Raw genomic sequence first — 17,311 nt, forward strand, 5'->3', positions numbered from 1 at the left:
CCTTTTTTCACAAGTGTATTATAACAAGCGGAATATAAAAGCGCGTAATATATGTCTAATATTCTGTATCCTATAAGCCAGTACTTTCGAAATAATTATTGGCGTTTTTAGAGTTGTACTTACGAATCCATTTAATTTTGAAGGATCATAATTGTTTACAATCCAACTAGCATGCTCTATTTTTAATTGTTCTCACCGTGTCATTTGCCACAAACAACTTCGATATTTTGCAAATTGTCTCTTGTTTTTTTGTCGATTGAAACTGCGCCAGGCAAAATAATTGTCTGGAATGTTGCTATTGGCAATATGGCAACCTTAATTAAGAGTTATGCTATTTCTTTATCTTTCTTAATCTTTAATGCAATACAAAAACAAAGAGGCATTGTAAACTGAGCAAGAAGAAATTTTAGAAAATCAAATTAAAAGCATATTTGTACGAACTGTGTTGGAAAAATCATATATATATATATATACAGACGTTTTTTCTCGAATAAATACCGTTTAATCTCCGGGCTCGCACTTTTTAAATGTAAGATATACGCCTTCGGATATTGGCATCTTTTCCGATAGGTGTTCACAAACTTCATAAAAAATGCATAAACCCTTAAAACAAATGTTTACGTCCTTAATGAGGCGCATTTTTCACATTGACTTTATTCTCTCTTGTATGGTCTATCGCTACGGGTTGTTGTCAAGTTAAAAGCATTGCAACAACTTAGCAATGCCAGGTGAAATATAAACTCAAGGTATTCGTTGTGGGCCGCAGGGCATGTACAGAAGGAAAATTAGTCGTAAAACATTTTTATGCGGTTGATGGAATGGCATATCACCTTTATTCATCGTCGACACCAAAGTGGAGAATAAAGGTAAGTTATTTTTTAGTGTGTGAAGGGGTAGGGGGAGTCCCTATCTTGTGCATTTAATAAACAAATAGTATTCATTTCTCCTTACATATGGCGCTAAATCTATATATATATATATATATATAGCTTTATGTTAGAATCTCTGATTTGTAAAATAAGCGACAACAACTATACAGCTAAGAAAATATGCATTATCAAAACGTAAAAAACAAGCGAGAAGTAAGAATTGTATCATATAAAAGCATAAAGAATTCAGATGAACTAAAAAAAAATCAGTTTTTGACCACACGTATGGTGGGATTTCTTTTTAAGCGCCTTGCTTGTACTTTGGCAATATACATAGACTTGACCCTCAGAAAATCTGTAGCTTCAGCATTTATTTATGAGCAACTAAAAGATATAAAAAAAAATCAACAACCGGTTATATTTCTGAATATTTTTTTCATCTGATACAACGGTATATTCTTTGGTGAAGTACCACAGGCGGTACCAAATGTTTTACGATACCTTCAATTGCACAAAAATGCGAATATTTATTTTAAAATACTGGTGTCTTTTAATTAAGATAAAGATCAGAGTTAAATAGCAGAATTTCAAGTTGAAGGTAATGCGAGACAACATTTTCATATGACAAAACTGTATCTTTTGCGGTGATACACCACAAAAGATACAACCTGTTCTTAGAATACCGCGGATACCACATAATAATGAGGCATCATTTAAATACTAAAGAGATAAGTTCAAAATATATAGATTCAAACGAAGCAATGAGTTCGTCATCAAGCTGTCCCGAGTTTTGCGAAAATCAGAATGACTGCGTAACTGCACAATTTTGTGACGAACATTATCCTGAATTTCTATACAATCAGCATTTTCATGTCTGTCAGTTCGAGGCTTTTGTTTTACTTGGACGGTCGGCATTATTAGTTATTACTTATCGATCTTTAGATCGGTAAATATGTTGATAGGTATTTCTGTGTTCGTCTGTCTGTTAGATGCACGCGATATCTCACGAAGGCGTGGTTGAATCTGCTCCAAATTTTGCATGTGTATTCATCATATCTCGGAATAGAAGCCTATTTATTTTGGATGAATTATGTCGTATAATTAGCGAGTTATTAATTCATTAGTGATGGGACACGCGGTGTCACTATAGAGTCATGAATCGAAATTACAGTTTCGATCGATAAGTCTTCAGTCTCCGACCGATATTCTCGTTTTGTGCATTTGTTTGAAATAACCTCATAATAACCGACTAGACAAATCAAGAAAATCACTTAGAGGCGAATTCAAAAAATTAAGAATTCTGAAAAATGTGAATACGTAGAATGCTGATAAATTTTCTCAATAAATAAATCGACGTTGCTTTTCAGTCACAGATCGCACACTGAAAATCTGTAATTTTGGGAAAGAATAAAATCTTTCCGCATCGGCATCGCATATCTCGCCAAGGATCAGGCGTGGACACCGTGTTGATTCGCAATTCTGTGTATCGCGTTAAGCAAAATGACCCTCTATCCTCGTTCTTGTCATATTGGTTATGATTGTAAAATCTGGACAGTTACTGATTGAATCTGTAGATAGAAGCATGTACAGTATATGATCAAGGCTACGTCGATTGTCCCCGCAGGCACAATTATAAGGAAGTCTTTCGTTGGTACAATTTTGAAATAAAAACTTATAAACAAGTCATACTTTACTACAACTCAGGTTCGCATGTACATGTTATTTGATGGTAGTTTTTTTTTTTGAAAAATTGAATAGGCACTGTATATTTCATACAAATATCGCCCCCAGCTATAAGTTATCTTAGGCGTGAAAATTTAGCCAATGGATCAGAATTTAACTAAAGGCGTTTGACGTCAATTTGGTTTACAAAAACGTGAAAATCTCAAAGAGGAGCATTCAAATGTCATGTCAAACACCTATCGCCAAATTGAAGCTGTCGTTATTTGAACGAAGGAAAGAGTACAAAAAGGTAGATTGCAAGTATATCTTTCTAAGGATGTGATAATATAATACATGATTAGTTATATGTGCTAAAACCTTCATTTTCAATAAGGTTCCGATCAGAAGCATTTGGAAAGTATCATCCAGATTGGAAAGTACAAAATATTTCTCGGTGGCAACGTAAAACCTGACAAACTTTGTAAAACAATTGCAGTTATTCTCAACATTTGACGAAAATATATTTATATTGTCATTGCCACCATCGAAGTAACATTAAAAGTGCGGTTTTACGGTTTTGTTTGTAATCTGTGCAAAGTGCAAACTGATTACAAAAGTGATTAAAATTCTCAGCTACAATATTCTTGATAGCAATTACAAAATTTAAAATATTACTTTGTGAGAAACCTTCTGATTATATCATTGCGAGAATTAATGAGTCAATGTACCTGTAATTATAGACGGAGTACGTGTTTTTACACAATTTAGAAAGTCGCCTATGGGCATCGCGGAAGGCTGTCTTAGCTAAGTACGATTTTTAGTCTCAGTTAATTCTAAAGTTACGCAGGCGGTGAAATATAAGCTCGTTGGTGAGAAGACAGCAATATATTTAATGTATAGTCTGAAAACTGTTGATATTTCGGACAAAAGCTACGACGAAATGAAGGTAACTTAGCCTCATATGAAAACGTTTTATGAAATGTACGATTGAAGTATGTGCAAAACTGCACCAAAGTATTTTTTGATCAATTTATGCAAAAAATGTGACCAATAAAACACATAATGCAGAGAAAAATTTTTAGGATCTCAGTTTAGCATTTTTTTGTTTAATTTATTTTTGGATAATACGATATTGATTAACACACGTTTGAATCCTTTGGCATTTTGCCGTGCTTCATGATAAACTATATTAATATTCAAATCTGATGTGCTACAACTGATATTGGGTTTTTCTTCGATTGTTGGTTTTAAATTTCCAAAGAAAGAGTGAGTACCAGAGTGGCGTTAAAAAAAGCAAATATCAAATCATACATTTTCGACCAGGAATTTCTAGTTATTAAATCGACAATGATCGATTTAACTACTTATGATAATAGCGTAATAGATACATACTTAAAAAGAGAATTGATGCGATCAAGTTAATAAAAGTATTAGAGAGGGAGTTCAAATAACGTGATGATTATGAATAGCTACAGAAGAGGATGTTATAATTAATTTTTAAAATAAGGTTATAATTATTATGAAACCTAACATTGAAACACTTTATGTACTAGACATCGAGTCAATTTTCGCTATGCTATACGAATTTTCGTTCTGCATTATTGTTCGTTGTGTTGGATCCATGTATAGAATTATTATATATATACGATGTACTTCGGATAGCCATTGATAAAAATAAAAAAGATTAAACAAGCGTCCGATCATAACTATGAACTGGTTTTGTATTTGTAGGTCCACAGAATGACGAAGCATTTCCGACCACGGCACAATTCATGGAAGACGAGACATATCGTTGCCCTGTCTTTGGTAGGTTTTGTTTGGTACACTCTGGTTTCCAAATGGTCTCCCACAGAAGATAAATCTTCTTTGATCAGAAAACTTCAGGGATTGAAGCCAGTATTTTCACAAAAATCTTCGAAAAGCACCATGATGACGAGTACAACCACGGCAACTAAAACCACCTTGAGAGCAATACAGAAACCGTCCGTACTTGAAAAACAGAAATCTGATAAATCACCCAAACTTGTGCCTCCCAAACAAAAGTCCAGAAATAAAGACGAAGATGCCGATCCGTTCAACAGAAAAAAATTGAACATGAATAATGACCCAAAATTGGCTGAGCTTATTCCAGTTGAGGCACCTGGTAGAAGAACTAGACCGAAATTGGGAGGTTTCTTAACACCTCCTCCTATGACGAAAAAGCCTCCTATAATTCTAGTGTGGAAAGCTATGGAACACCAGATGAAACATTATAAGGAAGATTTGGAATTTTATTTTGGAGAGGAATGTGGGGGTTGTCAGTTGACAACAAATAGAGCGCTGGCGAAAGAATGTGCAGCCCTGGTTCATTTCAATTCTCCAGATTTACGAAAACTTATGGATGTACCGGATAACAGTACCAGGTAAAAATTTTCTATACGTATGTCGTATATATACGAATATGTATATGTATGTCTAGTAAACCATGATAACGCAGCTTTGCTTTTGTCATCGTTCTCTTACTTTTATCGCCAACAAGTTACAAAAACCACTCAACTTATTTCTTTTTACATGTCAGACATCATTTGTAAGGGAAATGCAACTAACCGCCGATTGCTGCGGCAGCTCGGTTGGTCAATACTCACTTATCATCTTTTCTTTTATTTGTTATTTTTAGAAATCCGGACCAATTTTACGTTTTTTGGTCTCGTGAGACCCCGGCAAAAACTTATTCCTTCAGAAATGTACTTCAAGACAAACGTTTTGATCCAATCTTCAACCTTACAATCAATTTTCGGCGGGATGCAGATATTGTTGATTACTTCGGTAATCGAGAATACGAACTTCGATTCTATCGGGAAAAAGAGAGAGACACTGACAACAAATGGTTTGAGAGATTATTGAAAAAGAAAAACGGCCTTGCAGTATGGGCAGTCAGTAATTGCAACAGCACTTATGGAGCTACGGAAAGAATGAAATACGCGAAATCACTGATGAAGGCAGGTCTAAAGCTAACGGCATTTGGACAATGCTTCGGTAAAAGACCCACTGGTGGCGAAATGTTACAGCAGCTGATGCGACATAAGTTTTACATGTCCCTAGAAAATTCGATTCATTGCCCTGATTATGTTTCGGAAAAGTTCTGGAGAAATGGTCTACGCGCTGGTGCTGTGCCAGTAGTATGGGGTCCATCTCGAGAAGATATTGCAGAAATTGCCCCAAAACATTCTTATATTCACAGCGAAGACTTTGAAACCCCAGAGAAGCTGGTGAAATATTTAAATTATTTAGATAAAAATCAAACAGCTTATTTGGAGTATCATGCTTGGCGTTTTAAACCAATAGACGATTCGATACCTGAAGAAGACATCATACCAACATACAGATCGTCGTTGTGTCGACTGTGTAAAAAAATTAATGAGAGGCCAATTGTTCGCAAAACGATTGCTTCTGTTTATGACTGGTTATATGAAACACGATATCCAGACGATTTGTGTTTTCGATGAATATTTAATTGAAACGTGAACAAAATTTCTGCACGAAATAACTCACTAGCCTTGTGTTACATTGAGACCAATCCAATGGTATATGGTGCAACTGCTAGTGCTTGATTGGTTTTTGTTAGAAGGTTGATCAAAATGACACGAACGAATCAGGAATCAGACGAGAATTCGTATTAAATTTCAAATTAATTAAAACTGTCTAAAGAAGAGTCAAATATTCTATTACTATTATGAATATAAATTTATGCACGTTTATCGAAGCATGGAATGGACAGATACATGCCATGGTATAAGGTCGCCATGTATTTACAATTTTTCAAAGTTACTTTTGCTAATTAATGAGCTTTTTTTTATATATCAACGTGCTCTTATATATATGCTTGCGCATTAATTATAATGAGAAATAAAATAAAAATTATCTTTCTCAAAAGGTTTTTGTTAATCGATCACAGTTCGAGAGTCTGACTTGACTCGAGTCACCGCTTCGAAGAATGGTATTTGGACTTGGACATACTATATATATATCAGCACTTGTAGGTCAGGCAGATAGGTCGGCGGCATCCTGTCTACTCATAAAATGCAAAATTCACAAATATCGTGTTAACAAATTCCCGTCAAAGCTAATCGGTAAAAATGTATGATCTCAAGTTGCAATGTCACCAGAACCGATATATATATATAAATATGTTTTACATTTTCGACGACCTTCTTTTTCTATTTCATTAGCAAAAACATTTATCTGCACGTCTAAAAAATTCATGCTTAGTCAAAAATGGTGAATTTATTCTCGTGTTAAAATATCTATGAAACTTCTAATTCAAACCAAAGGAGCAGCCAAAGTTTCTATAAAATCTTTAAATTGGCCTAGTTTCAAAAGTTCAATTTGCATTTATCGCTTGGATTTAAAAAAATAAATGGTGACCCAAAAAACAGAATCCATAAATTTATTAATTACTTCTGAGAAAATGAAGGAAATTTATTCAATTTTGTTCACACAAGACATTCTGTTAGTGTATGATTGTACCCAAAAATTTTTGTAATCTAGGACTCTCTGCACAACAGTTATGTTCTCTCTAAAATATGTTCCAATGGCCTTCCAGTCATTGAAGACAGACTTACATCCGTTCGCACAAAATTGTCAATCACTCTCCCTAGAAATTTCGCTGCAATCGCTGCCTTGAGTTTACCTATTGTTTGAGGATTTATATAATATATAAACCCTAGTCTTAGGGGTTGAAGTCCGACGAATGAGGTGCCCATTCACACTTCCTGCATATCATCCTTTTCTGGAATAGCTCTCTCAGACAGTCGAGGGTGTGGTTTGGTGTGTGGGGTGCCGTCTCGTCTTTCTTGAACTACAGGTAATCTCTAGCAATCGTTCAACATCGCCCAAATGATATCCAGAATTACCTCAGCACTGACACATAACGATCGTATTCACCGTTTGAGCCCTTTTCATTTTCGTCTTCAAACCAACATGAACCGATTATGCCGTTTATTGCTATTGGCTACTCATGCCGAATGTAATAAGTGTAACAGTCTCTGCCTGTAAAAACATTATTTTTGCTATTAACATGTTGTGACAGCAGAAAGTGTGCTTCAGTAAAAAAACAAGTGAGTGATTGTCAATTTTGTGCAACAGATGTAAGTCTGTATGCAACGTATAGAAGGTCATTTGCAGCATATTTAGAGAGAATATAACTTTTGTTCAAAGCTGACTCGCTAGAATACATATATATAGTCTCTAACATTACATAATTAAAAAATGACATTAATGTTCTGGTAAATAAGGATTTTATCACTGCTATGATAGTATCCGGAAATTATCGTTTCGCATTTTTCTACGAACAGCTAGATCAGGGGTGGGTAAGGTTTTTGGACCAAGGGCCTAAAATTTTGCCCACTTAGACTTGCGGGACATGAAAGTGAGACGTAAAAAGTTTTATTTTAAGAACAATATTTACAGTGTTACAAAAGCAAAAGTGGAAAACAATAAGACTCGTGCCAAAACTAAATTTAATCGTAATCTCAATAAATTCCTTCAGCTATTTTTTATCTGAAACATCAAAATTTGGGCCAGATTGGATTACTCAACGGGCCGGATTTGTCCCGCGCGCCGTAGTTTGCTCATGTCAGAGCTATGACCGCTGAGTTACTTCATTCTTATCTAAGTTAGGAATACGCAAGTAAAAAAGTAGAAAACGAATCAATATACAGAACCATGTTTCAAAATTCCTCTGAGTTGGAATGGTGCTTGAGCGGCTGGTACTCTATTAGGCATTGGGCATGCCTGATTAGTTGGAAACTGAGTGGGTACATTTCAATTGTAACGTTACCAGTTAGTAAGTCGTTGGTTACCGTTGCCATTTTGCTGTTTAGCCATTTTTGCGTAGATAAACTCGTTCGCCTATACCCCGGAAAACATTTGTTATCATGCAACAGACTCCTCTTAACACCAAGTGCCTAATTGACTGTTTTAGGAAGTATTTTCAGATGGTATGAATCTGGTGTCACGACAGAGTTATTGCATCATGGTCTGGGGTCTTAAACGATATCTGTTCTGTAACCCACCATACCAAGGGTCACTCACTATTATTAACAGAATATGACGATCGTAAAAGTTTATTTAGACCATTGTGATGAAAATAAAACATGCCATATTTTAATAACGTGTTTTCTGGAGTTAGTTTTCTAACGTTATTGTTCTTATGGGCCGTTTCTGAACCTTCATTCCGAACAAGCGAATACGGATGTGTAAGGAGCTACTATTTTTTTGATAAATCCGACTCTTTCTGGTTCATTCTCCTAATTTATTACACACATGAATCTTGAGGCTTCGAGTAGCAACTTTTAACTTCAACATCAACCACATGAGGCTGTTTCTTTGATTTTTGTTTGAAATCGGGTACGATGCCACAACTGCAATGAGAGAATGAATGGTGGTTCAAATGGAGGCTAGGTATGGGCAATGGCATTAGTTCACTCTCAAGAAATGCAATTTTTGCATCAAGTATTATAAACTAGAATTCGGTTGGAAACCGAAGACTTATCGATCGAAGGTTAGGGGATCCCCCAAAACAGTGGTCTTTCTCCATAGTGACACCGTGTGTCCCATCACTAATTAATTAATAACTCGCTAATTATACGACATAATACATCCAAAATCAATACGCTTCTGATCCGAGCTAAGATGGATGCACATGCAAAATTTGGAGCAGATTGAACCTCGCTTTCGTGAGATATCGCATGTATCTAACACACAGACATACAGACAAATACCTATCAACATACTTACCGATCAAGATCAATAAGTAATTATGTTACATGTAACACCATGCAATAAGTCAAGTAAATATTCGCATTCCCACGCGAATAAAAATTCATGAATAGTTTGTGTTCAACCAACATAACATCACCAACCTTGCATAATTTGGGATAGGATAACACGAGGCAACCTTATTGATTGATTTTAATCGTGATTTTGCGAGATTTCCTTGCATACGCATAATCAATAAGAACAAAGTCTGGTAACGCAGAATGAAACGTGTAAAGCTGATCGTTGGGAATAAGCCCGCAATCAGCGGTAATAGCAGACTGTACACGTATAGATGACGTTTAGCGCTCGCGGACATTTTTATTTTTCTAATCCTCTCGCCTTAACCTGGATCAATTTCGACACAATAACGTTAATTTAGCTTTATTAGTAAGCGGGGATAACATGTGCTAGTCTAGGTCAGTCTGAGTTAATCTCAAGGTGAAAGTTAAACTGGAATTCAGCCAGACTTGAAAGAGAAAATATTCACCAGTAAGCGTCTATGAGGGTACGTACCAAAACATTATTATTCTGATATGTATATGGAATTAGTTTTTTTTGATAAGATACGAAATATTTATGTACTCTAAGCCCTATAGGGTCGAAAATGCTAATTAGATGATAGTCTTCAACGAAATTAGAATATGAAATCTGATTAAATAAAAAACATGACTGAAATATGAAAAATACATAGCGCTGCACTGATTTTCAGAATTATATATACATAAACATAATCAGATGACAGCTTTCTAACAGAACTTATATTTAAAGATCGTAACTATTCAATTTGGTTTATAAACTGGACACCCATTCTGGTAATACGACAAGACCTCAATTCTGATTCTTGGAATGATGTACGTTTGTATCATGATGTTTAGATGTTAAAATGATATGATCAATATGAGTTTGAAAATATTTTTGATGTATTTCGACTGGCATTAATTCACGAAAAACCCCAAAAATGGATTTTTTTTCCTATGTGAAGAATACCAAATTTTCGAAAATCCCAAATGCTGAGGACATCATTTATCTTTTTAAAACATCCGTTTAGGTCGATATTTTTCGAACTTCCACGCAGCCATAGGGTTTAATTTTTGCCACAATTCAAAATGATCTAGTTTAAATCGCTTCGGGCAGTGTTTTCATTTTAGCGTTCATATACACGCTCTGTAGGAAGGTTGAATCGTTGTATTGAAGAGTTTTTGAGGATAATGTTACTCGAATAAGCATGTAGATATCATGTTAATGCCCTTGAGAATCAGAAATAAACATTTGCTAAATATCTTTAACTATCAACACTCAACTCAAAACTAAAGTTTGTCATCTATGACTTCGAAGGAGCGTGAACAATTGTTCTAATAATGACAGCACGCAATGATATTGAAAAAATGATAGAATACTTTGCATTTTTAGCTCTTCGCATTAAGCTTCTTGGTTTTTGTACGTTTTGTTGTAATTTTTTCTCTTGTTCGAATCATTTTTAACTTTGTAACCATTGTAAATGCATGTATGCCCGCATTATCGGGTACTGTTGAATGAAAGCGAGTCCAACTACTAAAAAATAGAGTTATTCTCTATAAAAAAAGACTAGTAATCGATTCCAATTTTCATGCAGGTCTTCAGGATGGCCAAGGCGCGAACGAGCAAGTGGAGGATGAAACATTTGACAACGCTATTTATCATCTGTTTTGTTTGGTACGCAATTATTACAAGGAGAAAATTTTCCGACGATAAAGAAAGCCTGTTACGATTATTTTATCGCTTAGGACATTTTGGAAAGGAAGCAAGTACAACAAATCCGCCATCTCCATTTTCTGTTAGACAGCTATCACTTTCAAAAGCGGAAAAGGAACGAAAAGTCGCTCATGACCGTTTTCAAAAAAACGTAAACAAAAAAGAGAAACACGATAGTCCCAAAAAAATTATTCAAAACGATATTGATGTCACAATAAACACGAAACCACCTATAATACTTGTTTGGAAAGCAATGGAGTACCAAATGAAAAACTATAAAACGTTTTTGGAATATTATGCACCAGAAAATTGTGGAGGTTGCCAGGTGACAACAAATAGATCATTGGTAAAAGAATGTGCTGCTTTGGTTCATTTCAACTCACCCGATCTCAGGAAATTTCTTGATGTTCCAGATCCAAAGTATAGGTGAGGTTTAAGTTTTAGAACATTTCTAATTAAGTCCTACAAACATATTTATTCATAATTGAGCTGATATTGATCTATTACTTTGATCAAGTGAAACCAAACTGGTTTGTATGTTTAGTAAAACACATTTATTTTCATATAAAAATTCGCTTCTATATTGCAGAAATCCAGATCAAATTTATGCATTTTGGTCTCGCGAAACTCCAGCGAAGACTCAACATTTCAAGAATGAATTAAAGAGCGATACATTTGATAAAATTTTCAATCTAACTATCAATTTTCGTCATGATTCAGATATAGTTGATTATTTTGGAAACATAGAATACGAACTCAGAATATTTAAACAAAGGAACAAACGCAACATGGCAATTGACAAAATCTACAAGCAAAAGAACGCTCTTGCAATATGGATAGTAAGCAACTGCGACAGTACCTATGGAGCCGCAGAACGAATGAAATATGCTAAATCGTTAATCAAGGCTGGTCTCAGTTTAACAACTTATGGCGATTGTTTCAATAATCGCTTCTCTGGACCTGATATGAACAAAGAAATAATGCGTCATAAATTTTACATGTCTCTCGAAAACTCTATACATTGTCCAGATTATGTTTCAGAAAAGTTTTGGAGAAATGGATTACGAGCAGGTGCAGTTCCCGTAGTTTGGGGACCGACGCGAGAAGACGTTGCTCGTATTGCTCCAAAACATTCATATATTCACAGCGAAGATTTTAAAACTCCAGAAGATTTAGTAAAGTACTTGAATTATTTGGATAAAAATGACACAGCTTACAGGGAATATCATGCATGGCGTTTTGAACCAATAGATGAGTCCATTCCAGAAGAAGACATTGTACCTAATCATTATTCAACATTTTGTAGACTTTGTAAAAAAGTTACTAAAAAACCACTAGTTCATCAAACAATTCCTTCGGTAACAAAGTGGCTTTATGAAACTGGATATGTTGATGATAAATGCTTCAAATAAACGGCTAAATTATATTTAAAATGCTTTATTAAATCTATGCATCGTTATATACCTGTACAGGTACTTTTCGCATTATTTTATTCCCGCCTAATGTTGTAGTTGAGAGATAAGATCCATCTCATACGGTTATAGTTAGAACTTGAAAGGGCTTGCGCTGAATTTAGCGGATGAACTTTTCCTATGAATCGTTAACCATCTTTGTAAAAGTAATAGTCATAATCGCGATCACTACTTACTACTGTATTTTAGGATTTTCAATTCTATTCGAGAAATATGTAAGCTTATGGGGAAGTTTGAATATCTCAATAACCATTATCTGCATGCCATGTACAAGTGTTGAAATATATTTCACTGGTCTATCATTTGTTGAATAGAGATGAAATACAAAATTAAAGAAGTTTTTTTTCTGAAATGAACACATAAATATATATTACCGGAGTCCGGAATATATTGTTTTCAGACTTGGATTCATTTGCTGTGCTCTTGCAACTGTTCTTTGCCAAGAAAACAAGACTTGTTGGTATATTTCTGGCAACCCATTTACGTTTTTGTCTGAAGTGGTACTGTCGTTTTCGGGTCTTTTGGAAATGTGACTGCCGGAGTGCACATCGAATATGGTGTGATCAAACGAATTCTATTTCTAAAAAACAATAGCTCAGTACTGTCAGTAGCTAGAAGAAGGGATGAAATCGTCAATCAAATTACTGGTATTATGTCTTAACGTTACCAGTACATAACAGACAGCCGAAAAAATAGTTTAGCCTGCTACAGCCACCCATGAAAATAAGATTCCAGATCAAGACCAAGGTCAACTACTTATTCAAATCTTAGATACAGTATAGCCTACTTAAAAAAGCCATGAACAGTGAAATGATATCACCGAAGTTCGTAACACTATTGATTAATGCATTTACTACTACCCGTTCTCCACAAACTTCACTTTCCAGTTTTTAAGTTACCGTATGTGACTTTGCGTGTACCGTATTTCATTGTCAGCGAAATAGGCGACCACAAAAATATTCACCCACAGTTTAAGAACCACGGAATTAGCCTAGTCCGTCGTGTATCTCTCAATTATATATGACCATAAAACTGTATAACTAATAGTTTACAGTTTACACTTACAGACTACCTCGAATGTTTATCAGAACTCCAATATCCTAACTTCTGAGTAATATGCTAACGTACTCCAACTAAACAAAAAACAGACAGTATATTCGAAAAAAAATTAAACTGCACTTAACCGGCATAAATCTCACATTAACCAACAAGGTCACCCGAATAAGACTGCTTCTGCATCGTTCGGATCAACTGTTTTTCAAGTCCGCATTTGGGCACTAATAAACGAAGATGTAAAAAAATTCTAAATTCCTATTTGAATATCGAAAGACGCAAACAGTTCATGCAAATGCAGCAATAAATATAAATAAATTAAAGGATATTAACTCTTGGTAGATAGTATCGTAAGTAAGTAGTGACAGGATTGCATAATTATCATGACGTTTTTCCCGCGGAAACAAATCCCCGGCCTTAAACACAATGGTATAACAGCAATCGAAGATTCCGAAAAAGCTGAGCTTCTGGCGAGTTCGTTCTCGGCAGGTCAGTAGCAATGAAAACTACTCCCCGAAATTTCTTTAAAGAAAGATCGCATTCAAATCCTCACATGACGTAACAATCTTCAAGGCTAATCACAAATTGGATAAAAATATCACAATGAAAGAACTCAATCAAGTTTTAAAACCAAGAAAAAGCACTGCTCCAGGAATAGACAAGATTTGCTACGCGATGCTTATAAAATTGCCCGCATAATGTAAAGACATATTACTCAAGATGTTCAATTTGATTTTGAACAAAGGGAGTATTCCAGATACCTGGAAACGCTCTGTTGTAATTCCGATTCTTAAATCCAATAAACAAAAAGACCAACCATCTTCATATAGGCCTATATCTTTAACTAGCAGTTTATGTAAGGTCTTGGAAAGAATTATAGTTCGCAGACTGAATTGGTTTGTTGAAAAAAAATGGCATATTATGTAGAGAACAGAGCGGTTTTAGGTGGAGGAGATCTACAACTGATGCATATCTAAAATTTCACGATGACATATATAAAGCTTTACCAAATAAAAGATCTGTACTTGGCATTTTCTTAGACATGGAAAAAGCTTATAGCATGGTATGGAAAGTGGGACTGTTATACAAACTATATAACATTGGTGTCACCGGGAAAATTTGGCTTTTCGTTGCATCTTTTCTGACGGATCGTTCATTTCAGGTTAGAGTAGGCAGTCGTCTTTCAAGTATATTCTCATTAGAAAACGGAATTCCTCAAGGGAGCGTAATCAGTCCACTGCTATTCAATATAATGATAAACGATATGCCTAGTACTATTTCATCAGATAATGTTGGATTGTTTGCAGACGATAGCGCTCTATGGCACATTGGGCTCAAAATTGTAGATTTAATCATTTCCTCTCAGAACTGGTTGGATTGCATTCAGTCCTGGTGCAATCAATGGGGTTTTAAGATCTCGGTCACAAAACCGATAGTTGTACTCTTCACCCGAAAGAGAAAATTACTACCAATAGAACTACACATAAACGGTGTAATACTACCAGTCAGGAATGAAGTAAGATACCTCGGAGTCTATTTCGATAGGCGCTTAAATTATAAGAGACATATCGAATATGTTGTACAAAAATGTAGTAAACGGATTAATCTGCTGCGTTTGCTTATTGGCTAGCTGGGGAGCTAACAAATCACCCCTTTTGTCATTGTACAGATCCCTAGTTCGACCCATTATGGAATATGGTATGGAAGTCTATTTTTCAGCATCAATGAATGCCACAAGAAAAATCGAAATTATCCAATCTCAATGTCTACGCATCGCTGCAGGTGGCATGATGAGTACGCCTAAAATTGCTTTACAAGTTTGTTGTAATGAGATGCCATTTAGTGTACGACGACTACAATTATGCCTCTTATATAAGGCTAAACTGCTAACATTTGTTGACCATCCTTGCCACGAAGTCATCGAACACTCAGGGAAATGAAATATTTCCCAACTCTCCAACATTTCGTACATTTGGTATGATTGCAAGGACTTTCGATATTGACAAATTGGATATTAGTATTATTAAAGCCGAAGAAATTTCCCCATGGTATTTGATGAAATTAATATTGACGATGCATTATCGAATATACTTTTTCCTTGGTATACGCCCGACCAAACAAAAGCTATAAGTTTGGAATATATAAATGAATCCTATCAATCACACGTGCATATCTATACCGATGGATCAAAAATTGATGACAAATGCGGTGCTGCGGTTTATGTTCCATATAATAATTCTCGCATGGGTTTTAGGCTAGACAAAGACTGTTCCTCGTTTGATTGCGAAGTTTTTGCAATATATAGTGCCCTTACATGGTCAAAAAATAACTATAAAGGGAATATACTTATCATATCGGATTGTATGTCTGCTATACACGCTATAAATAATAACTCGGATCAAATTAGTAATATATCTTCAAATATTCAGACTTGTCTTTTTGAGTTACAGGAACAAGGATGCAAAATAACACTACTATGGGCTCCAGGACATGTTGGCATTCCGGGTAACGAAGTCGCCGACAAAATAGCAAAGGTATCAGCGGCGAAAGTCGATGTGGACAAAAGATTATCCCAATCACAAAACAAAGTCAAATCACAAATTCGACAATTTTGCGCTAATAAATGGGATCAACAGTTTATACACAGTGACCAAGCGTTTCATTACAAGACATTTTCCCCTCAAATGAAGACAGCATCAAGAATTCCACTTGGTCACCACGAATAATGGACAAAATTTTATTTCGACTTCAGACGGGACATTGCCGTTTAATTGGGCACCTCCATAAAATAGGATGCCATAATAATGGACTTTGCGATTTCTGTGATTCACCAGAGACAGTAGAACATTTTCTAATGAACTGTCGTGCATATAGAAATAAAAGACGCATACTAAAGATGAAATGCCGCGATTATGGCATTGAATTTCAACTCAAAGCTATCTTACGCGACCCTAGCATTGCCCCTGCTCTTGTTGATTTTGTGAAATCTACCAAGAGAGTACTATAGCCATATACAAAATTTTGATTTAAATTGTCTGGCGCAAAAGACTCAAAAAAAAAAAAAAAAGCGCCATATATTACCATACCACACACACACGTGGAAACTAAATTCACAAAATCTTCGAAACGTTTAATATAATAACAGTTAGTTCTGGAACAGTCATAATGTAAAGAAATAGAAAAGCAGTTGAAAAACTCAAAACTTGGAAACATTTTAAACGAGAATATCGGTCAGAGACCGAAGACTTATCGACCGAAAGTTAGGGGATCCCCCAAAACAGCTCTCTTACTCCATAGTGACACCTTGTGTCCCATCGCTAATTAATTGATAACTCGCTAATTATACGACATAATTCGCCCAAAATCAATAGGCTTCTGGTCCGAGATAAGATGAATGCACATGCAAAATCTGGAGCAGATTCAATCCCGCTTTCGTGAGATATCGCGTGCATCTAACAGACATACAGACAGACAGACAAATACCTATCAACATACTTACCGATTAAAATCGATGTGTAACAAGAAGGTTCGGCGTGTTCCGTGGCAGTTTTAAATATGCTTTAATAATTGCAATCCCAGGATTCGTGTATTGCTATGCGCGCCATATCATTTGGCGCCCTATCCGGCAAGAAACTCTGGCGACTATATAGCCTTGAAACTCTGATTCTCAATGGTCTCAGAGGTTATTGCGTACTTACAATAGGGTCGCTGTTCAGCATACCATTT

At 35.4% G+C, this 17,311-nt stretch overlaps 2 protein-coding genes across 4 annotated transcripts; both read left to right on the forward strand.

Moving 5' to 3' along the window:
• Positions 1 to 731: 731 nt before the first annotated feature.
• LOC120345042 (3-galactosyl-N-acetylglucosaminide 4-alpha-L-fucosyltransferase FUT3-like) lies at positions 732 to 6,443 on the forward strand. Of its 3 annotated transcripts, none has more exons than XM_039414417.2 (3): positions 732 to 866; positions 4,263 to 4,933; positions 5,188 to 6,443. In XM_039414417.2, exons 1-3 carry the CDS (start codon positions 819 to 821, stop codon positions 6,014 to 6,016), a joined length of 1,548 nt encoding a protein of 515 aa, XP_039270351.2. In that variant the 5' UTR covers positions 732 to 818; the 3' UTR covers positions 6,017 to 6,443. The 3 variants fall into 3 exon arrangements, with proteins under 3 accessions (XP_039270351.2, XP_039270349.2, XP_039270350.2); XM_039414415.2 differs by lacking the exon at positions 732 to 866 and adding an exon at positions 2,560 to 2,841; XM_039414416.2 differs by lacking the exon at positions 732 to 866 and adding an exon at positions 2,888 to 3,477.
• Positions 6,444 to 9,611: 3,168 nt separating this feature from the next.
• LOC120344388 (3-galactosyl-N-acetylglucosaminide 4-alpha-L-fucosyltransferase FUT3-like) lies at positions 9,612 to 12,918 on the forward strand. The gene is made up of 3 exons (XM_078112740.1): positions 9,612 to 9,834; positions 10,942 to 11,486; positions 11,650 to 12,918. The coding sequence occupies exons 1-3, from the start codon at positions 9,829 to 9,831 to the stop codon at positions 12,470 to 12,472; spliced, it is 1,374 nt and encodes a 457-aa protein (XP_077968866.1). The 5' UTR covers positions 9,612 to 9,828; the 3' UTR covers positions 12,473 to 12,918.
• Positions 12,919 to 17,311: the final 4,393 nt, after the last annotated feature.

The sequence above is a fragment of the Styela clava genome, chromosome 5 (assembly GCF_964204865.1).
Source record: "Styela clava chromosome 5, kaStyClav1.hap1.2, whole genome shotgun sequence".
In the NCBI taxonomy this organism is placed as follows: domain Eukaryota; kingdom Metazoa; phylum Chordata; class Ascidiacea; order Stolidobranchia; family Styelidae; genus Styela; species Styela clava.